The 19,560-nt window shown below is 47.3% G+C and overlaps 2 protein-coding genes across 3 annotated transcripts in view; both read right to left on the reverse strand.

The window, feature by feature from the left end:
• TCF20 (transcription factor 20) overlaps window positions 1–11,058 on the reverse strand; it is a 150,168-nt gene extending 139,110 nt beyond the window's left edge. For both annotated transcript variants that reach the window (XM_055712854.1, XM_055712855.1), the window contains exons 1-2: window positions 11,017–11,058; window positions 6,315–6,401 (exon numbers count right to left, since the gene is read on the reverse strand). The gene's annotated coding sequence lies outside the window, so the exon portion shown is untranslated. The remainder of the gene's footprint in view (window positions 1–6,314; window positions 6,402–11,016) is intronic.
• On the reverse strand, window positions 1,454–17,575 carry NFAM1 (NFAT activating protein with ITAM motif 1). The gene is made up of 6 exons (XM_005441283.4): window positions 17,327–17,575; window positions 14,871–15,209; window positions 13,683–13,792; window positions 11,017–11,115; window positions 6,315–6,401; window positions 1,454–3,435 (listed from the first exon to the last, which is right to left on the reverse strand). Exons 1-6 carry the CDS (start codon window positions 17,379–17,381, stop codon window positions 3,376–3,378), a joined length of 750 nt encoding a protein of 249 aa, XP_005441340.1. The 5' UTR covers window positions 17,382–17,575; the 3' UTR covers window positions 1,454–3,375.
• Between the last annotated feature and the right edge of the window lie 1,985 nt (window positions 17,576–19,560).

The raw sequence follows: 19,560 nt of genomic DNA on the forward strand, positions 1-19,560 counted from the left end.
ACACAACAGTACCCATGCAAGAGTTTGTCCTCTGCAGAAAAGGATGAAACCAACAAACCAACGAACCAATCAAGTGTACCCCAGTTTCTGCCTTCTCAAATTAGGATTTGCTGTAAAGCATTGTGAAGGAGTTGTTTTAAAGGGAGTAGATGACCTCAGTGTCACCAACACCCTTTGCAGCAATGCCAGCTAAGACGACACATTGAGGATGATCATGGTGAGCCATTGCAATCTTTCAGGCTCATACCTGCTGGAGAGAGCAAAGGATCCTAGTGCTAACACAGCATCTCCTTTAGAAGAAGGCAGGCAACACACTTCCACCTTGCACCACTGCTTACTTTGATAATGGGTCTCCACTTCCCTGAAATCCTCTCAATACAAAAGGATAATTCAAATACCTGGGAATCAAAGATTATACCACTGTAACCTGAGAGCATGTCCTGTGCATAACAGCATCACGCTGTGGGAAGCAGGTGGAGCTGAGGCCCTTAGAGACACAGTTTTTAAGAGAAATCCATTCTCAACATTCATTTTAAAGCAAAATGTGCAGAGTGAACACAAGCCAGTCATCACCTCCCACCTTTGTGGAGCTGGGGGAGCCGATCCTTAATATCTCTTCCCCCCGCCCCCAACTGCTCAACACTTAACAGTGAAATCCTTTCCTATTGCTGGTAACACTAATTTTCTGCACCTATTCTCATGGGCCATAGAACCAGGTAAATCAAAAAGACCAAACGACTGCCTTTTTCCTGAACAAATCTCTGCTACAAAGTAGCTATACCAATATTATATACATGGTATTTCCTAGTCTCTCCTACCTGTGCCTGAAGGCATTTCCTCATACCTCCTTGGAAAACTCCATACCATTTAAAAACATCCCTGCTCTCACAGTATTCTGCTTTATACCTTTCTCTCTCACACACTCTGATGCTACTGCAGCTGCCCATGGCGCAGGATGCTGAAGAAGTGATATTAGCTTGTGGCTATGTAGCCTCCAAACTTCCTTTTTCTCATGCAGCAGCCTTTTACCCTTGCAGGGCCAATCCAAACCCCATTGAATCAACGCAACAAATCCCCCTGACTTTGGCAAGCTTTGGAGCACAGCCCAAATCCCCAGACTTGCCAGTGTTTCTTGGAAATTTTTACTTTTTCACTTAATTGATCAGAACCTGGTGTGATTCTTGCAGTACTTTAGCACTGGCTGTCCTAGAATAGCCTTTTCCATTCCAAATACTGTTCTTCCTCTCATGTTTCATTTTAAACAGCTTCAGCTACTTAATGTATAGAATCATTCAGGCATAAATGTAAGAAACATACTATTTAAAAAGGTAATAGAAAGATAAGACAAATCAATTCACTGCAAAGTGGGATCTTTGCCAGGAAATTTCCAGCAGCACCCAGTACTTTTAGCATTTACAAAATTTGAAAAGAAAACCACAAAAACTAAGCAGCATTATTTTGAAAGTTTTTACTTTACATCTAACCCACCAGCTTCTGCTGAATATTTTATTGCCATACTGCAACACATTTATAATTCATCTCATCATTTCTTCAAATTCGTTAAGGAAGGAATTGTTATATTTGTACAATCCTTGTTATACTTGTACAGTTCTCTGTAAACTCTTCTATGAACACAAGTATTTTCTGGTCCTATTAGTAAACACCAAGTTTTTTTACTTCAAAAATATTTATAATTGTCACAACCATGTAACAAATGGAAAAGGGGTCTAATAGGCCATGCTGTCGATTCATTGCTCTTTCTGAAATGAATTCCTCAACACTGGGAAGAGAACAAGCATTTTCCTGTGGTTAAAGAAAGTCCAAATTGCATGTTTGAAAGCTCTTGTAATAAAAAGAGCAAAGCAATAAGCGGATTATCTCTTTAAACATAGTATAGGAAGGCTGGAGGCCCCGGAGACATTTTCCATAGCCTCTATCTCTGATGCATAGCAGCATTATCTTCAAGTAGAGAGCGTCCTATGACCCTGGAGCTCAATTTTAATTTGATCTTCTTCTTTAAAGAGGTTTCTATGATTTCTCTCAAGTTATGCTGCATATTCTTATTTTGGGTTGGTTCTGTTTGGTTGTTGTTTTGTTGGTTTTTAATCTGAGATAAAACAGCTTCAGCTTTTTGATCCACTAGTTTGATCATGTTATATGGATATTTAATGTAACCTCTTCCCCATCAGAACTAGAATATGCATCAGCACAAATGATAGGCAAGTTCCAGCCGACAGGACAGAGAAAAGCTTAGACAGAAAATTCACCTCTAGGGTGTCCCTCCTCCCTCCAGTCATTCTAGGTTTCAGAACTGGTCTACCTGGCCAAAAAATGTGTAGGGATGGGGGTAAAGGAGCCTTATACCCTTTCTGGGAAATACTGGCGAGTTGAAACAAAAGCAAAGTTACTGGTTTTGGTGGGGCAGGGGTACATGCCTATTTGCACAGAGGCTCAAAATCCCAAGCAATAACACTGCCCCTTGCCAAGAAGAACAGGAAATTGGATTGAACTTCTCTGGGCTGCAACCTGGCCCCAGATCCGCTTGGCTTTACACAGCCCCAGCAAGGGAGTTTCCTCGGGTCCCCACCTCCTTGTTCCTTTCCCTTGTTCTGGAAAAAGCACTGCCACTGAGACGTGTTGCCAGGCAGGGATATTTCCTCTGTTTTCCTTTTCTCCATCTTTATCTCTGTCTGTGCATCCAGTCCTCACTGTATACTGCTGATATTGCTGAAGGGAAAGCATTTACTTGGAGGCACTGATTTGAGTCGACTGAGTATGGTCACAGCAGGCATCTGTGACTACTTGATGGGATTAGCAGATTATGAGAAAGCATGTTTCACTGTGGGGTTCCTGAGAAAGGAAAAATGGGCAGGTGGAGGCTTGGATCTCGGTTAAACTATGCATGAAGGCCTGTTGGCCATGTCAGGAAAGCCGTAGGCACAGGATCAGATGGACCGCTGCAGGTCAGGATTGGAAGATCAAGCCAGGAAGCAGGGAGGTCTCTGGATTGTCCTATCATTTACAGAGGAACGAGATTTAAGTATTTCAGCCAGGCCAGGTGAGAGAAACCTGCACAGATCCCATCTGCATACATAAAATACATGTGAGTGCCTGACAAAAGCAGCTTTTCTTTTGCATCGAACAGCTTTGCTGCAAAATAGCTTTGCTGCATCAATGCAGACTGAGCCTAGGTGGGATTTGAACAGATGCATTCTGTTGTTAATGAAGGGCAGTTTAGAATGAGACAGGGATTCACAAGTCCCTTGTGGTTGTGCCCTGAGGTTGCTGTGGATCTCTGCAGAGAACTGGGGGTGTAAGAGAGTAGTTCTGCCGTACAGAAAGCTCTCTGGTCCACATAGGGTCAGATTTTGCCTCTTAGATATTCTCATACAGTGTATCAGAGGATTCTTCTAGAGTTGCTTGCTTCTTAGGTGTCTGCAGAATGATAAAAAGGAGAAAAAAGAAATGGAGGGAAATTATTCAAAAGATGATGAATTAATTGTTAATAAGCAGACACTGACGTTTGTTCTGTTAGAAATGGCTATAAGTGATCTGCTGAAACGGAAGCCACTACAGTGAGAAATGTTGCTCCGCCAGAGACGAATGTGACTAATCCAGCCCAAGGGATAAAGATGCCTCCTTTACTTGTCACTCTTTCCCCAGAAAGCTGTCAGACAGGGAGGGGAGGGAAAATTGGACTTGGTAAAAAAATAAATCACTTTGGATTCTGTGAAGGAGGAATTCCCTGACCTCCTCAATCCTGTTTCTTCAGCAGTTGAGTCTATTCCTCACGACCGTTCCTTGTGTAGACAAGGCGCTGACAGACTGATATTTTAAGCACTGTGTGGCACAGGCCTGCTGTAAGCAAGGTTACACAGCAAGTAGCTGAAATGCCACCGGGTGAATGAAGCCCTACCTACACTAGCATTTTCTCTGTTGCCACCACCGAAGGGAAACATTTTACAAAAGTGCTGAGTGCAGGCACTTCTAAAGCATGCGGGATTAACCCCTTGCTACCCGAGCTGGCTGGCAGTCCAATGCAACAGCATGCCAATGCTCTTGTTTCAGGGGCTCTCTGCCCTGCTTGCCTTTACAGCTCCCCCTCTGTGCACAGCATCCCACAGCAAGGACTGGCCCAGACCCTCTGCAGCAGAGTCACCCACTGTTCAGCAGTCCCAGCTACCGCTCACAGCCCAAACCCACTGGCCCACAAGTCTTGCTCTTGGGGAAAACACCCTGTTATATTCTGGCACAGCCAGCTGGAGGATGTGTCCCAGGCCGTCACAGCCCAGGATGACTGACAGAGAAACTAATCACGGTGCTTACAACAGTAGTGGAAAGCACAATAAAATTCTCCTGTCCAGAGATCACGGGGACCTGCGACTCACAACTTCCCTTTCTTCTGACCAGCACAAGAACTGAGGACACTTGGTGGTGTCTGCTCTTGGTGCTCATCCCATCCCTTCTCTTTGCTTTCTTCTTTGTTTCTCCCATCTCTGCTTCACCCTTCACCCCACCCTGGCTGACACTACCAGTGCCAGACCCACTCACACACAGATGCTCCTTTGCTTTTGCTTTGTTGCTTTGCTCCTGCTCTGTTTTACAGACCTGCTGCCCCTCAAAGCAGTGGTTGAGTGGTGTGGGCCACACACAAGCAATTCATTGCAGCCCAGACAGCTCCACACAGACTGCATCTCATCATCCAGACTGAATCATTTCAAAGGGGACAGCTGGTAAAGGTATACAGAAGAACAAATAGGACAGGGAAGAGGGATCAGGATGTACTGTTCTCCCTATACAACTAATTCAAAATGCAGCAAGAACACAAAACCAGGGATGCTGTCTTTTCCAGTGTGTATGGTGCGCTGAGGTATAAGACAGCCTACTATAAAACAACCCATCCTTCCCCTCAATAATCAGATATCTGACACTGCCTTTGCTACCACCAACTACTGTGGTGCCACAGCAGTAACTGCAGGAGGCCAGTGGCTTTGGGACCAGACCACGTGGCAAGTAGCTCGGACACAGAGGGAGCTGTTTGATTCTAGACCACCTTTTCCTAAAAGGTGGGAGTTGTGAAAATGCTTCAGATACTGGAAAATACTGTCCTTCATGAAACAGAGGGATGGTGTCAACTGATGCTGGCACTGTGGTCCACACTGCAGCCTGGAGAACTCTCCCCAACAGGACATCAGTGGGGGGAAGTAAGAAACTTTTTCAGGAACATTTCCCAGTGTTAGAAGAGTTAATGTATTTTTTAAGCAGATAAGAGGTCTGGAGGGTGAAAGAACAATGGACTTCTGAGGATAGGAAGGAAATGTTCCCTGGGGTGCATGATGCAAGTTTTGTCCCTATGAAACAGCTGATGCCTGCTAAAGGCAGAGCATAGGTTTGTGTGGGCCTCTGCTCTGCATCATGTGGTCACCACAACTGATCTGCATATTCCTAGTTGCAGCTACTTTCATTATGAGTGCATTTAGTTCCTTGTCTGTAACTCCTAATGCCCAGCCCAGCAAGAAGATCCAAGCCCAAAACATACCCACCCACACTGCCTCTTCCTGAGCCCCAGAGCTGACAGAGGCTGTATCAGCTCAGCCTCTCTGTTCAAACCATCTTAGATTCTGCTACCATGAAAGGGCTCTCAGGTGCTTAATGCTGGTGAGAGCAAAGCTGTGGCCACGGTCTGACACAGATTCCAGAGCAGGGGTCCTCAAACTACGGCCCATGGGCCAGATACAGCCCCCCAGGGTCCTCAATCCAGCCCCCGGTATTTACAGACCCCCCCAGCCCCCTCCCCTGCCGGGGGCTGGGGGGGAACCAAGCAGCCGCAGATGACTGCCTGCCACTGCATCCGTGCGCCAGCCCCCTGTTGAAAAAGTTTGAGGACCCCTGTTCCAGAGGGACACAGATTCTTCTACCCTGGAGGAATTCTCAGCTGCCTAAATAATCTGGAAAGGGCAACAGTGGGGACAAGAATCTGGCCATCTCTTCATGAACATCTGTCCCGTTCAGAGGGAGCAGCAATGCCAAACCCCTCAATGCCTTTCATCATACATCATACAGCAAAGCATCTCCATGAAACTGGGACTTCCAGAACTGCTAGAGCTGCAGGAACAAGTTGTTCTGCTGGAAGAGGGAAGATAGGCTATGTGTGCAGCCCAGCTGAGGAGTGGGTGCCACATCCCATTCCCCTCTTTTGTTGGGACTGGAGACACACTTAGTGCCTGCTAGGGCCATGGTGACTCTGTGGGTTTTCTTTCCCCATGTGTGCAGTGCATAAGGGAAGTATTCAAGAACAGGGCCCCAGCCCTTACCTTTCCTGGAGGACTATTTTTGAGTGACTGGTTGTTTGTGTTGTTCTTGAGGGTAGAATAGACATCAACTTGCTGAGAATCCAGGCACTGCACAGGGAAAAGAGAAAAGAGTAGGGGTCAAATAACTTACTTAGGTTTAAGACAACTAATTGTCCACTGTGTTGCTCCCCATCTTGTGCCTGACATGTTTTAGGAACCACTGTCATCCCCGAAATTTTTAAGTTCCTGGCCTGAACTTGAGCAAAGAGAAAATTCTTTTCCCCTGAAATCTCTACAGTGCAGCTGCATCAGCTTCCTTTTTCAGGCTCACAGAGACAGGCTTTGATGTTACCTACCCTGTGTAAGGCAGTGGAGAAGAATGCCAATGCTCCTGCCTTCCTCTGCTCCAAATTGTCCCAGAATGCAGAATAAAGACCCCTCTGCCACATGAAAGGATGTTGTGTACCATGGGGACCACAAGTAACAGGCAGCCCTCTGCATCACCCAGGACTGTTTAGGTGCCTGACACTCACAAGCTCTTACTTGCACTTATTCTGGGCACACGAAAGGGGGAAGAGGGGTGAGACTGAAGGTGCTTAAGCACAGGGGCTGCCAAAAATGGGAAACCCTACACTGGGCATGATTTCTATTTATTGTCTGGAGTTCTGTAAGTCAGAACTCTCCTTTCTTCTTAGAGTGAACAAAAAATAATAATAAAAAAAAAATCAATACACTCCGACCCTCAAACATATCCATGGTCCCACACAGATACACAGAGAAACAGAGAACACCCTACATGTGTATGCACCCGCTGGTCCCCCAGATAATCGTGTCACAGGAGATGCATGTCAGTTTGAGTGATGTTCCAGATCTGCCTGAAGGATCAAACATAACAATCAGGAGGACTTTTCCATGTGTGTTTCAAGGATGACAGCAGGTTGCCAAGGTGGCTGTTTCTCTGGCAACAGGAAGATGGGAGGAGCTCCGGCCGCAAGAGGGGCAGATGGTATTAGTGGAGAGACTGCAAAGGGAGTGAGGCACCCTGCAACGCAGTGAGGAGGGTGAGCAAAACATGGAAGCTTGATTCTGGGGCTGCTAATCACCTGAACCTTCATCGTTTCATCCAGAGTTGCAAACACTTACCATCTTTCGGGATGATGGCCAGCAGGACGGTGGTTTGAACAGGACCAGATGATAGAGGAGCATTTGGGAGTGGCGCTCGGAACAAACAAGCACTCAGATAGGAGGGGGGCGCAGTGCACGGAGCACCACACGTCTCTACCATTCCCACTCCTCCTCCTGGAATATCAAATTATTTCACCTGTCTGCTTCCCACTCCCAACAACCCGCTTGCCTACACATACATTCCCAACTATTTGCATGTGCACATGCGCACACAGAAAATCCCATTTCCCTCGCCTCATTTTCAATTCTCTTTGTGATGCTCACAGCGAGGACTTCGTCCCGCGTGCTGTGCTCCCAGCAGCCTGGCTCCATGTCCCCTTGGCAGGACAGACTGCCACTTTCACCGCACTCGTCTGAAGCCACTCGCAAGCCAGAAGAATCCTTTTGGTGTTTAACCTCCAAAAAAGATTCCCTTCCTCCACAAGCCCTCTTCCCATGGAGGCTGTTGACAATGTGGGTCCTTCGCTGGCCAGTCGGAAAGCGGGTGTCTTCAACTGCCATTTGCAAATTAATTACTTTTACTTGGTCACTGACCACCTGCTACTGTCACAGTGGAGGCACACAGGCCTCTCTCCTCCCCACTGGCAGATATGCCTTCCTGTCCCCAGGCAGCCTCCTTGTCTCCCTCACACCAGGAAAACCTTCTGTGCTCTGGAACCCTCCTGCACCGCATGAGTTCTCTTTGCTGCTGAAAAAGCTTGTTTGAAGTGTAAAGTGCATGAAGCAAGTCACTTGGATTGCAATTTCCAAGCTGCTTGTTAACTAGGTAGCTAAGCTGGAAGACAGAGGAAAATACAGGTTTGGGTCTGGGCAGTGCAGTGAGGTAGAGCTGCTCTGGGGCTGCAGAGGACAAAGAGGTCAAGGAACACCTGGCAGTGTAGTGGGAACAAAGTGGGTGCCCAGCTGCTCCCTTATTACTGGGGCTTTTTGCTACCAGCTGCTTTTCACTGTGTACAACCACCCCCAGGGACCATGAGTAAATGGTGGCACCTGGAAGAGCCAGCGGGGAAAGCATTTCCTCCTAGAGATGTTCAGCAGGGTAGCTTTGCAGAAGGTGTGCTAGGACCATTCCCACTCCAGGGGTGAACCTTGCTGCCATGTAGGGTAACACAGAGAATTTGATGAGCTGTACCAGCCAGTTCCAAGACCTTGCTTTGATGTCCAGTGCTGCCTCCTGTTGCTCCTGCTCCCAGCTCCGGGTCTGCAAGGACACTGTGATACCCTCACCTGACTTTTTTTCAGACTGACCTCTTGCTTTCCCCCACAGATAGAACATCTGTTGTGTGCTGGCCTCTTGTCCGATCCCCTAATTTCTGGCCTCCTCCTTTATCTCATCACTTGGAGTTACCTCTCACTCGTCCTTCTGTTTTCCTTGCCTTAGCTTACCCCAATACTGACCATAAATTTCCACCCTCCCTGTGAATTAAGCACTGTGTTCAATACTCAATTTAACACCAACGGGTTTTCACACATAATTTCAAACACAGTTTGCAGGGCTGGGTTTACATCATGCAGAGTCCCAGCAAAATTTAGCAGTGGGGCACCAGAGCCATCTTTCAAAGGAAATAAGGTTTGTTGGCTTTCTGCTCCCCTCACCTATTTGGAGGGCCCATCCACCGCAGGGTCTCCATCCCAGGGCTCTTGCCCTCTTTCCCGCATTAACTTCCCTGTCACACCTCGCAGCCCTGCTCTCACCACGTGCCATGTCTGCGGCGGGAGCTGCTGCTTCGTGCCTGAGCAAGTCACCCTGCAGCAGCTGCTCCACTAAAAGCAACCTCCAGCGGGCGGGCTCGTGCCCCCCAGCATGCATGAGGTGGTCACAGGCTGCTTGCAGCTCTGCCAAAGAGGGCTGAGCCACCTGCCCTGCGCACCCCACCGGGCTGGCTAAGAGCTCGGCACAGCTGTGTGTGGCTAACAGGCTTTGGGGGAAGGCTGGCCGGGCTGGGGCCACAGGGCTCCTGCAAGCACAGGGGTCCAGCCAGCTCCAGGGACTGCCTGTGCCTAAGGCTAGCTCTGCTGGCTTGCTATATTAGCCTTAGTGGGGCCTCCTGAACAGAACAACATGATGAAACATGTAATTAAGATGGAGCTAAGGATGCATGACGAGGCCGACTGAGCGAGAAATGGATTTGATTTTTTTTTTTGTCTCCTTGCAGAAATCATCCACTTCAGCAGGAAACTACCCATTTGGATTTTCATAAGCCTGAATTAAAAAGAAATTACTTGCTACAAATGAAAAGGTTTATAACCTGCAACCTCCTTTACTCAAACCGTTGCTTTTTTGCCCAGAATAAATGTATCACATACAATACATAGTACTTTCTTTTAAACCTCTACTCCAGAAATTAAAGGGCCACTGAATGGTGCCCCCCCACCTGCAAGTGAGAATGAGAAGGGGGCAGGACCATCCTCTTGCTCCTATCTGCTCCCACCAGGTCTCCTGCCTCCTTGGCAGAGCTCTGCTCCTCTCTGCAGTACATTCTCCAGAGCTTTGCTTCGTTTAGTTTAAATGATTAATGCAGCAGAGCTTACAGGTTTTCCTCAGAGAGACTTTTCCAGTCCTTATAGACCTCACAGCAGAAAGGTTTCCTAATACTCAGGCAACATCCTTTTCTACTCACTTTTATTTTATTCCTCCTTGTTTGTCCCACAGATCACGAGGAAAAAAAGAAACCTTCTTAGTGGAGCATTCCTCCCATGGGAGTAAAAGGAGGAAAAGGAATCAATTTTAAATGGAGCTGAATGGGTTATAGTTGGGATTATGGGTCATGGTTACTTGAAGTAGCTGAGGTCTGGGCTTGATATTTCAGTAGAACCACTCCAGTCCTATTATCTATGATGCTGTAGCTACTGGGCTTGATGAGTGGGATTTGGAGTTCCCCAGTTTGGGGAATGGAAAAGGAGATCCTATGCAATGAAAAGGGAAATGCTCAAAAAAAAGACTCCACTTTCTTCCTGCTCCCTTTCCCCTGAGAGCTAGTCAGCCTACTCAGGACTGCAGTGGTCTTTGACACTGACACCAGTGAAGGTGTCACAGCAGGAGCTCTAAACAGCTGGGGTTGTTGGAGGGAACACTTCCCTCTGCCTCTTTCTTAAGTCATCATTCTCCAGCTGGGAAGGGCATGTCCTTGAGACACTCTACAGTACAAAGTGGGGCTGGGATCCTCTCTTTCTTCCTGACTTCTGGAGACACTTGTATCTCTACCACCAGGAACCTTCTCTGGCCCCACACTTGCTGCTCCCTGCTGCCACAGTGCTGGCAGAGGGAAGGATGCTGCCCAGCAGGGCATGGTGCGAGGCTTTGGCACTGGGAAGGCCACGAGTGGTATCAGAATGAAGACACACAATGTGCACAGTCCTGAGAGGAGCTAAGCGGGGCAGAGCACAGGAGCAAGGTCACTAGTACCAGGCTGGCACACAGGTATTGCTTATGTTTCACATCATGATACTGGCATTGTCTGTACCTTGGCAGGGCAGGGAAAGGAAGGGTTGTACCATGATGCAGACAGAAGGGATGGAGAGTGAATCTGGTACTCACATCATAGACAGGAGATGGTGGTGGTGGGCTGGCTGAAGGAGGCTGCGTTTCCACCTTCTGTCTCCGGATATTTAGCTGGTTCTTTACAGGGCACAACACCTGCTCAGGACAAGACAGCAAATGACACATTTGGAGAAAACACCATCTCCCCCCAGGTGAAGTGAACACCAATGTCATGTCAAAGCCAGCTGCCTGCACACCCAATGAGTGCTTCCACAGCAAAGAGTGCCAGCAACTCTGCATAACACAGGCTGGTCCCTTTCCTCACCACGGGGTAAAACGGAGGAGTCTGCTGACTTACACTGGAGCAGAGGAAAGGAGAACTTGGCTCTCTGCATACATAAAAATCACTTCCACCACTGAAACTTAGCTGGACAGAGGGTGTACATATTTAACAGCACACAGCGATGCTGTAGGACAGGGAGTAAAGCAGGGCCCTGTTCCAAGCGTGCAGGGGAATTTCAGAGAGGCAAAATCTAGTGACTTTTGTCAGGATTTGGCCAGGAAGCTTTTGCTAATACATAGAATCTAGAGAATAGGACCAGACAACCGTCAATGATGACATATAGTCAGTGATACACTGACGTGCAAGTCCAGCATGGGGTGGAAGGAAGAAGGTCTCTTCCTCTGAAACGTTTCTTGCATCAGATGAGCTCTCCTTGAACACGTTCCATTCATGCACAGATAAGAGCTAGCGCTGCTCAGCAAGCAAGAGAGGAGGCAGAAAAGGAAGGCTTTGCTAAGTATCTCAGTTCTAATTCAGAAAGAGTGGGATGATTATATTCACATCACATGAAAACGATGAACTGCTTTCCAGTCCATTAGTAACTAAGGAGGATGCTAAATAGCTTCTCTTAAAGATAAACATTTTTAAACCAGCAGGTCTGAGCAAGCTGTGGTGAGAAATATGGGTTGTGTTCTGCAGGAGGGCAAATGTAATGACTGTATGATCTCTTTGGGCCCCAAGGAGAGCCTGTAGGCCTGAGACTTACTAGCCCACCTCAAAACCTAGAGATGCCAATCAGCAAGTCATGACAGTGCCCCTCTCCTTATCCCCATGGAGACTGTCTAAGCAAGCAGACATGGAGGCCTGGCTCCAGCCCGGTCACTCTGCCGCTTACACTCCTTACCCAGGCTGCCTGCAAGGTAAGTCTCACAAGATTAGCAGGTCTGCCAGCTGCTGCCATTCTGTTTTCAACCTTATGGTCTCTGACTGTGTGTGCTGGAGCCTGATGTTCCTTGGAGTTGTAGGACTATACCAGCAGCACAGCCTCCACATAAAACATGCATTCAGAGAGTCTGCTCTCATGGTGGCAGGGAGCAGCCTGAAAGAGTAAATATGGGGCATATTCTACCTAGAAAAAAACAATCCCCAAATTCTGTTCTAAACGACATCAAGGTTTTCTAAGCCAGCCTTGAGATCTCTGGAAGAAAGCAAGGGATGCTATTTGCATGCCTGAAGGTGGCAGTATGCAGAGCAGTAGGTTTCCCCCAAACAAGAGAGATTCCACGATCATGACCCCAAAGTTTTGGCCACAGGGCCTCTGTCTCACCCATATCTTTCAGTCCTACTTCTGGCTCTTCTGTTCTCTACATCCTTTCTTCCCGACTCCAGTTTCCCCTTTGCCCTCAGCTACTCATCCTAGCTTCCACTTCCTTCCCCAGCTGGTCCCAACCTGTGCCACTATTCCGCTTACCTAAGGGGCCCTATCAGTCTAGTCTAAACACCCTCCTCCAAGCTCCAGTGCTCCCTCACTCCAGATTCCAGTCCCAGTTTCCTTCCCGAGGCTTCTTCCAGCCTCACGGAATCACTGCTGTTGGAAGGTGCCTCTGGAGATTGTCTAGTCCAATCCCTCTCTGATCAAAGCAGAGTCAACTAGAGCAGGTTGCTCCTCGGGTCCTTGTCTCTCTCTCTCTTTTCCCAGTTAGTCAGAACTTCCACAGAGGCTTTCATGGGATCCTTGTCCTGACTTTACCCTCTCACTCTGCCTCTTAATGTTTTCCCTGCCAAACACATGCACAAGCTTCTGGTCCCCATCCCCTCCACACTGCAGATTGGTTTCTTCTATGGCGCCCAAGCCACAGCTCAGGAATACAGTTGCACAGTCCCCTTGCGACCAGGTTGTGACCTTGAACCAGAGTAGCCCCCATCTTGAAACAGGGAAAGTCCTGCCCTCCTCCTGCTACCAGGGCTGCAACAGACTTGCTTGGGTGCACAGAACATTACCTGTCTGACCCACACCACGTGGAAAGGCAGGCTCACAGGGGGCCCCTTTTAAGTGAGCTGCTAAATTCACAGGAGCCATGACTGAGCATGCACAAACTGCAATTTTCCAAAAACCCACCACAAGGCTACTCTCAGGGACAGAACACCGCTAGTGTGACTTCTTGCCCTGTGTCAGATCATTGCTCTAAAGCAGAGCATGCCAGAGTCAAAATGATTACCAGAATGTCTTTAATGGACAAATCAATGACTTGTTTTGTCTTTCCTGTAATCTTTTGTCTCAGAAAGACTGAACTTCAAAAAAGAAAATAAACCCGAGGCAGACACCCAGCACGGAAAATTTTAGCGTGGGGACTTCCAATCCAGCCAAGTTACAAGCAAATGAAATAAATTCCTAGAATGGGTCGTGTCAGGTATTGCTTTTTATTTGGTTATAACTTGCCTTTCTTTTCCACAGAAGCAGAGCTGTTGCGGTGATGCTCAAAGCAACAAGAAGAGTAGTTACTGTAATGAGGATTTGCCACCCATAAGAGGTCTGTATGTACCCTGTACCTGTAAGAAATAAGACAGAAGTTTCACACTGTGAGTGGAAGTTACAATCCTGCTGCATTTTTAACCCTGGAAAGAGCCTTGGGAGAACTGAACTACAGAAGCAGTGCAGAATACGGTGGCACAGATGCACACACCCTTCAAAACCTAGCCTGACTGAACAGAGAGCAGGGTGCAGCTGAAGCATCACGCAAAAGAGGCAGGATATGAGCAGCTGCACTTCATGTACATTAGAGGGATCTGACATAACTATGAGAGCCAAGAAAGGTGGTAGGTAGAGCCTGGCAAAGGTCTTCAGTGATAGGGGTAGAAAGACAGAAGGTGGAAAGCACACAGGCTGCACAAACTAGCAGGGTGGGTATTGTAGGCACCCTCTGACCAGTGTAGCAAAGCTATTTCATCATGGCTCTTTACATTTATACTTTGTAAGAAGTTTTTCTTATCCAGCATTCAGTAATGCAAATCCCGCCAGTCAGCAGCATGCATGTCCTTAACGCTTTTCTATAGCATTCCTCTTATCTTGGCATGAAGTTCTCCTGTGCCTTCTAGTCTGCACATTAACGGAACAACCAACCCCTTGTACCACCTGGAAAAGGGGTGGAGGGATTATGGTGAGCTCCTAACTTGTTTGTGAGCCCCAAATGTTGAGTGCCTAACCTGTACATCTGATTACAGCGACCACCCTAACCACCAAGCTTCTGTTCAACTGTCTCTGTCACACTGCTAAAGGCTAACCCACACCAAATGGCAGGCTCCTGAACACTGGCACCTAAAAGCACCCAGTGCCCAGGCTCCCTAGTTAGGTCCTGCCTTTAAGCCTGCTGCTCCCAGGAGGCTGCAGCAAGGCAGATAAAAATTACTGCATCTTCACGTCCCATCTGTGCATTGGGAAAAGTAGCATAGGTCACCTGTGTAAAGTGGATTCAACTCTGATGGCATTAAGTATTGAGCATAAAGTATTATTCCCACCTGACTTCGTAGCATGTTTGGGTAGAGGAAAAGAAAAGCAAAGATTATATTTTCATAGCTAGATCCAGCTGATTTTTAACATACTTCCCTTCCTTTCTGGTTGTTCACTTACCTCTAGCAAGGACAAACACTCCCTTTCCCATCTTCTGGATGTCATTCCATTTGACCTCACAGTAGTATGTGCCAGTAGAAGAGGTGTTTTCAAGTGGCATGATTCTGTGGTTATAAGGTATGACAGCAGTCTTATTCTCTTTTCCAGAAGGGATTTCTACCTTTTCCGACCTACTATAGATGGATGTTTTCTGGCCCAGTGAATTAATCCAGTAATAGAAGATCGAAAATCTGGTGTATCTCGGCATGTAAGGAAAGATGACTTTACAGGGGATGGATATTCCTTCCTTGAGCAGCGCAACCTGGATTGGAGGTTTCTGCTGAACATCAACATTTCCCCCTGTAAGGGTAATAATTGTTAGCCATCACCTATCATCACTTTAAGTCAGGAGAGGACTGCTGCCCCAAAGACAGGATCACACTGTGAAAATATCCGTAAGTCAAGAAGCACACCCGTAGCACGCAGTGTTGGCCCTTGTCAGAAACTGAGTGATTCAGAGCATGTGGCCTGTGCGATCTGCCACATCTCTTAGGTAATTGCTGTGTGATTTGCAATAGCCTGTTGCATTCACAGGCTTGCCCTTTTCCCTTGTGAGCTCCTCTGTACAACGCCAGCACACAGAAAGGCAGGAAATGAAGCAGGAAGTGAACTGATTTTGCAGTGCTGTGAGACTGTATTTACCGCGGATGAATAGAAAGCGATTTTCCAAGTCAAACGCTAGCTGGACATCTCCTGAAACTTCTGAGTTACGAATCTCTGCTTGGGCATCTCGGCATCTCTGCACCAGTGAAGGTGCTGTACACAAGCAGGTGTTATCAGTGGGGCTGTGTACTTCTGAAGCACGAGTGAGGAAGGAAATTGCACGTTCTGTACAGGGGCCAGCACCAGGGCCATGAGAAATAAGACACAGCTTAATCAAACTTGTGTTGCCGTAAATGGGCAGCAAAGTGCAAGACTCAATGCTAGATACAGGAACTATCTGCAGAAGAGTGCAGATCTTAAGTATCTGTACGTGACAGTATCTTAGGCAAAGAGATGGGATGGGAGATCATGCCCTTTGTGTGGTTCCTCCTTACACAGACAGGGCTGTTGAAAGTGATCTATCACTGCAATTCAGTAGACAATGATGTCAGGAGTTATAAGGGGGGGATGGATAAGCACAGATGGGGAACCACACCATAGTTCACTCCCTGTTCTGTTTAATAAAAGAAATAAAAGAAAAATAAAAGAAACTAAGAGTAAGCCACCCCAGGCTAGTAAGGAGCCTGGGGTACAGGACCTCTTTCACTTCCCAGCCAAATCTGGGTTTAACACCAGGCAGTCTCTGGATGTATTTGTTTGGCAGCTGACATAACACCACATATAAAGAAATTTAAGAGGAAGCCTGTGCAAACCATTGTTGTCTTTGAAAAAGGGAACTGGAAACTGACACACAAGTCATCTTACAAAATGAAGGATTCTTTCAGAGACATGAAAATAGAAGGGGGGTGGGAAAGTAGAAAGTAGGGGATCAGCAGGCTTTTCCATTCATGCTCTTGATGGGATTCCCTGGGGTTCTGCATTTATGAACAGGCTCATAACAAGGCATTAAAGCTGTCCCAGAGCACAGCCAGGCTTGCTTTCCTGTCATTGTGCACTAACGGTGCACCGCAATGGCAGCATCACCTCTGCACAGCAGGACTCAGCCTTGGAAAAGGCAACTCAGACTGAGTGCTGCTGAATGCTGAGCACTGGAGAAGCGTTGTGGGGGGCAATAATGGAGGGAGGAGATGGCCGCTGTCCAGAAAGGGCTGTTGGTAAGTAACATCCATTAAGAAAAATCCTCTACAAATGACATAGCCAAGGACAATAGCCTGAAAGTAAGGAAGAGCTTAGGTTACATCACTAGAAAAAGGTTCTTAGCTGTAAAAGCAACGAAGACACAGTACAGTCCTAAGGGACCTGCTCATTTGTTGTGAGCCCACAGTCCTGTGTACACTAGATACAATATTATGGAAAGACAGTAACATAAAATCCTGCAGGCACTGTGGGAGTGATAACCCAGGTGGTTTCTTCTGGGCCTTAATTTTCCAGAATCATTCATCATCCTTTTCCTCATCTCTACCCAGCAGAACACACATGAATACAGTTTCTATACAAGACATGGCTAAGCACTGCTGTAACAAAACAGAGGAGAGATCCATCTTCTTACAGTATCCCAGGAGCCATTAGCTTGAGAAGAACGTGCCAGGGAAAAAGCCAAACCATTTTATTTAGGTTATCTAACCCTTCTCCCATGTTTCTCCTTTCTTGAGGATTCTCTCTCTCAGCTTTGAAATGCTTAAAAGACAGAAATAGCAGCAGCGTGCAAATTCCTAGAGGGGATCTTTGAAAATTAGCAAAAGATAGCAGCTGGAAATGCTCTAATATGAACAAACGTGAAAGTAAACAAAAGGAATAAAAAACCACTTTTTTACCTCCACACTGAAGCAACCAAAGAAACAGGAAGATGACTTTTAGATTAGAGGCCATGGTGGGGGTCAAAGGCTGTAAGAAAGCAACCAGACATGAAGATCCAAAAGGGAAAAGAGACGGGGGTTTGACAAGTATTTCCACACCCGGGCAGCTGGTTGATCCCCTCCCGTTCACGAAGGGACGGGCGGGATGGACACACTGTGTTTGGCAAGCTGTTCCTGGCAGATGCAGGCTCTTCTGCTTTTCGGTCAGACTCCTCCCCACGCCGGGGTTCATTTCTCTGTACTGCTATGATGGTGTTAGAGCTATCAGCAGGTCTCTGAAGATTAGACCCTAAGCTCTTCAACGCATGGAGTTTTGTCTCCCATACAGTATCATACGCACTCAAAGCAAACTTTGTCACCTTCCACAGCGACTGAAGCCCTGTGTTGGAATACGGAAAAAAAATGTGCTTTGACTGTTGCAGATCAAGGCCATTTGAGGCAAATGTGGTCAAATGCAGGGAAGGATTCAACAGATCCTGGAGCAATGGACAAGCTTAAAAGTGGCATGGTGGGATTTTTACCATAATTCTGCAAGGATTTGTTTACACAGTTCTTTTGGAACCGCTATTCCCAATTATTCCACTGCATGGACCACCCAGGTTTTGGAATAAGGGCACCTTACTTCAAATTATCTTAATCAATTGCTTTGTTCACGTGGGGAAGCTACTGAGCAGTGCCACAGGATGTGGGCTCTGGGCAGAATAGCCCCATCAGACTCCTTAATGTGAACACTCAACTGTGGGATCACAATTTTTTTGCCTTCAACAGGGAAAACAAGGACCCACATCAGCAGTCAGTACAGAGGAATGGCTCCACTGTACTTCTGACTGCACAGAACCTCCCTCCACAGCCAGCTCCTCCACTAGGTCACTGTGGAGGAAGGCACTCATATTCCAGAAGCGAGAACAACCAGACAGCAAATTCATCCCTAACAGCTGGGATGTTTCAGATCCACACGATGCTGGCTCTGAATCAGCTTTGCAACGCAGGCAAGCCTTAAGAAATCTATTGTAGGGAAATATATGGAGAGCCCTTTGAAGAAGAAAACCCTTTTTTTTTGTGGGAGGATCCTGCCGCCTATACTCATGAAGAAACTTTGATTTTGACAAAAGCTTGTTTTTTGCCAAGATATCTGCATTGCAACAGCTGAGCAGTGTCTGACTCAAAAAAACTCTGATGTGTGAGAGCTCTTCACTTCTCTCTAGGTAGCTTCCTCCTTTTGCACTTCTTGTGAGACATTTGCACTGTCCACAAGAAAGCACTTTGCTGCAATTTCAAGGGTGCCCGCTCACATGGGGTGCTGTGATGTGAAGACTGGTAGGGGATGGCCGTGCAAGGAAAAACCTGAGAAGGTAGATAAGCCTGTAAACTGTGTGTCATCAAAATCAGTCAGTTGTTTTATCCCTCCAGAGTTTGTAGGAGTGAGGTTTGCTCCGAGGCAACCTTTGGTTTACAGCATTTTTCCTCCTGTTCAGCCTGGGATGGGTCCTTAGGAGGAAGGGGTCTTGACTCAGGGGTGGCACACAGCTGTGGCCACTGCGGCCCCCTGAGACCAGGGATGGCTTTGGCACCTTGCTGAGAGCCCTGACAGATGGGGAGAGGAGCAAGTGGCTTTGTGTAGCTCTGTAAGGCTGGTGCAGCAGCTGCACTCCTCCAGGGAAGGTTTAGCTCAGATTAGCCAAAACCAACTTCTCTCCCCAAGACATGCTGACATGAGCTGCACGGGGCTGGTCTCAGCTGGAAATCACTCCTCGCAGGTCTTAACGCTGAGCAGCAAGGACAATCAAGAGCAGTAACAAGGCATTTGGGACACACTTGGCATTTCAGATATGTAGGCACAGATCAGGCAGCTGTGGCTCTGGGGGGCTGTGGGGTCACAACAGCTCGGCAGCGTTTCTCAGGCCTGAAGAACATCTCAAGGTAGTTGGGGCAGGGAGGGAAAAGGGGGCAGGGACTTGCTACCCTCCTGTGGAAGAACTCTGCTGACCAGTCAGAGCTGCTTCTGCTCTTATATCACACTCATCCCCATGGTAGCACACAGCTTTGCAATTTCCAGCATTGATGTATTTCTAGAGGACAGAACATGCTGCTCCTGTCAGAGATGTGTTTTAACTGTTATCAGCATTTATCTGCTTCAGGAATTCAGAGCGATAAGTGGATTAAGTGCGGTAGGTTTGTAGGGCTGCTAGGTC

This window comes from Falco cherrug, chromosome 5, assembly GCF_023634085.1.
Source record: "Falco cherrug isolate bFalChe1 chromosome 5, bFalChe1.pri, whole genome shotgun sequence".
Taxonomy (NCBI): Eukaryota; Metazoa; Chordata; class Aves; order Falconiformes; family Falconidae; genus Falco; species Falco cherrug.

Coding starts and splice junctions, on each gene's coding strand:
- NFAM1 (XM_005441283.4), bottom strand. CDS start 17,381: ATGGCCTCTAATCTAAAAGTCATCTTCCTGTTTCTTTGGTTGCTTCAG. Junction 13,793..14,870: donor AGTGTTTGTCCTTGCTAGAG/GTAAGTGAACAA, acceptor TATTTCTTACAG/GTACAGGGTACATACAGACC. Junction 11,116..13,682: donor TGCTTCTGTGGAAAAGAAAG/GCAAGTTATAAC, acceptor TGTCCTGAGCAG/GTGTTGTGCCCTGTAAAGAA.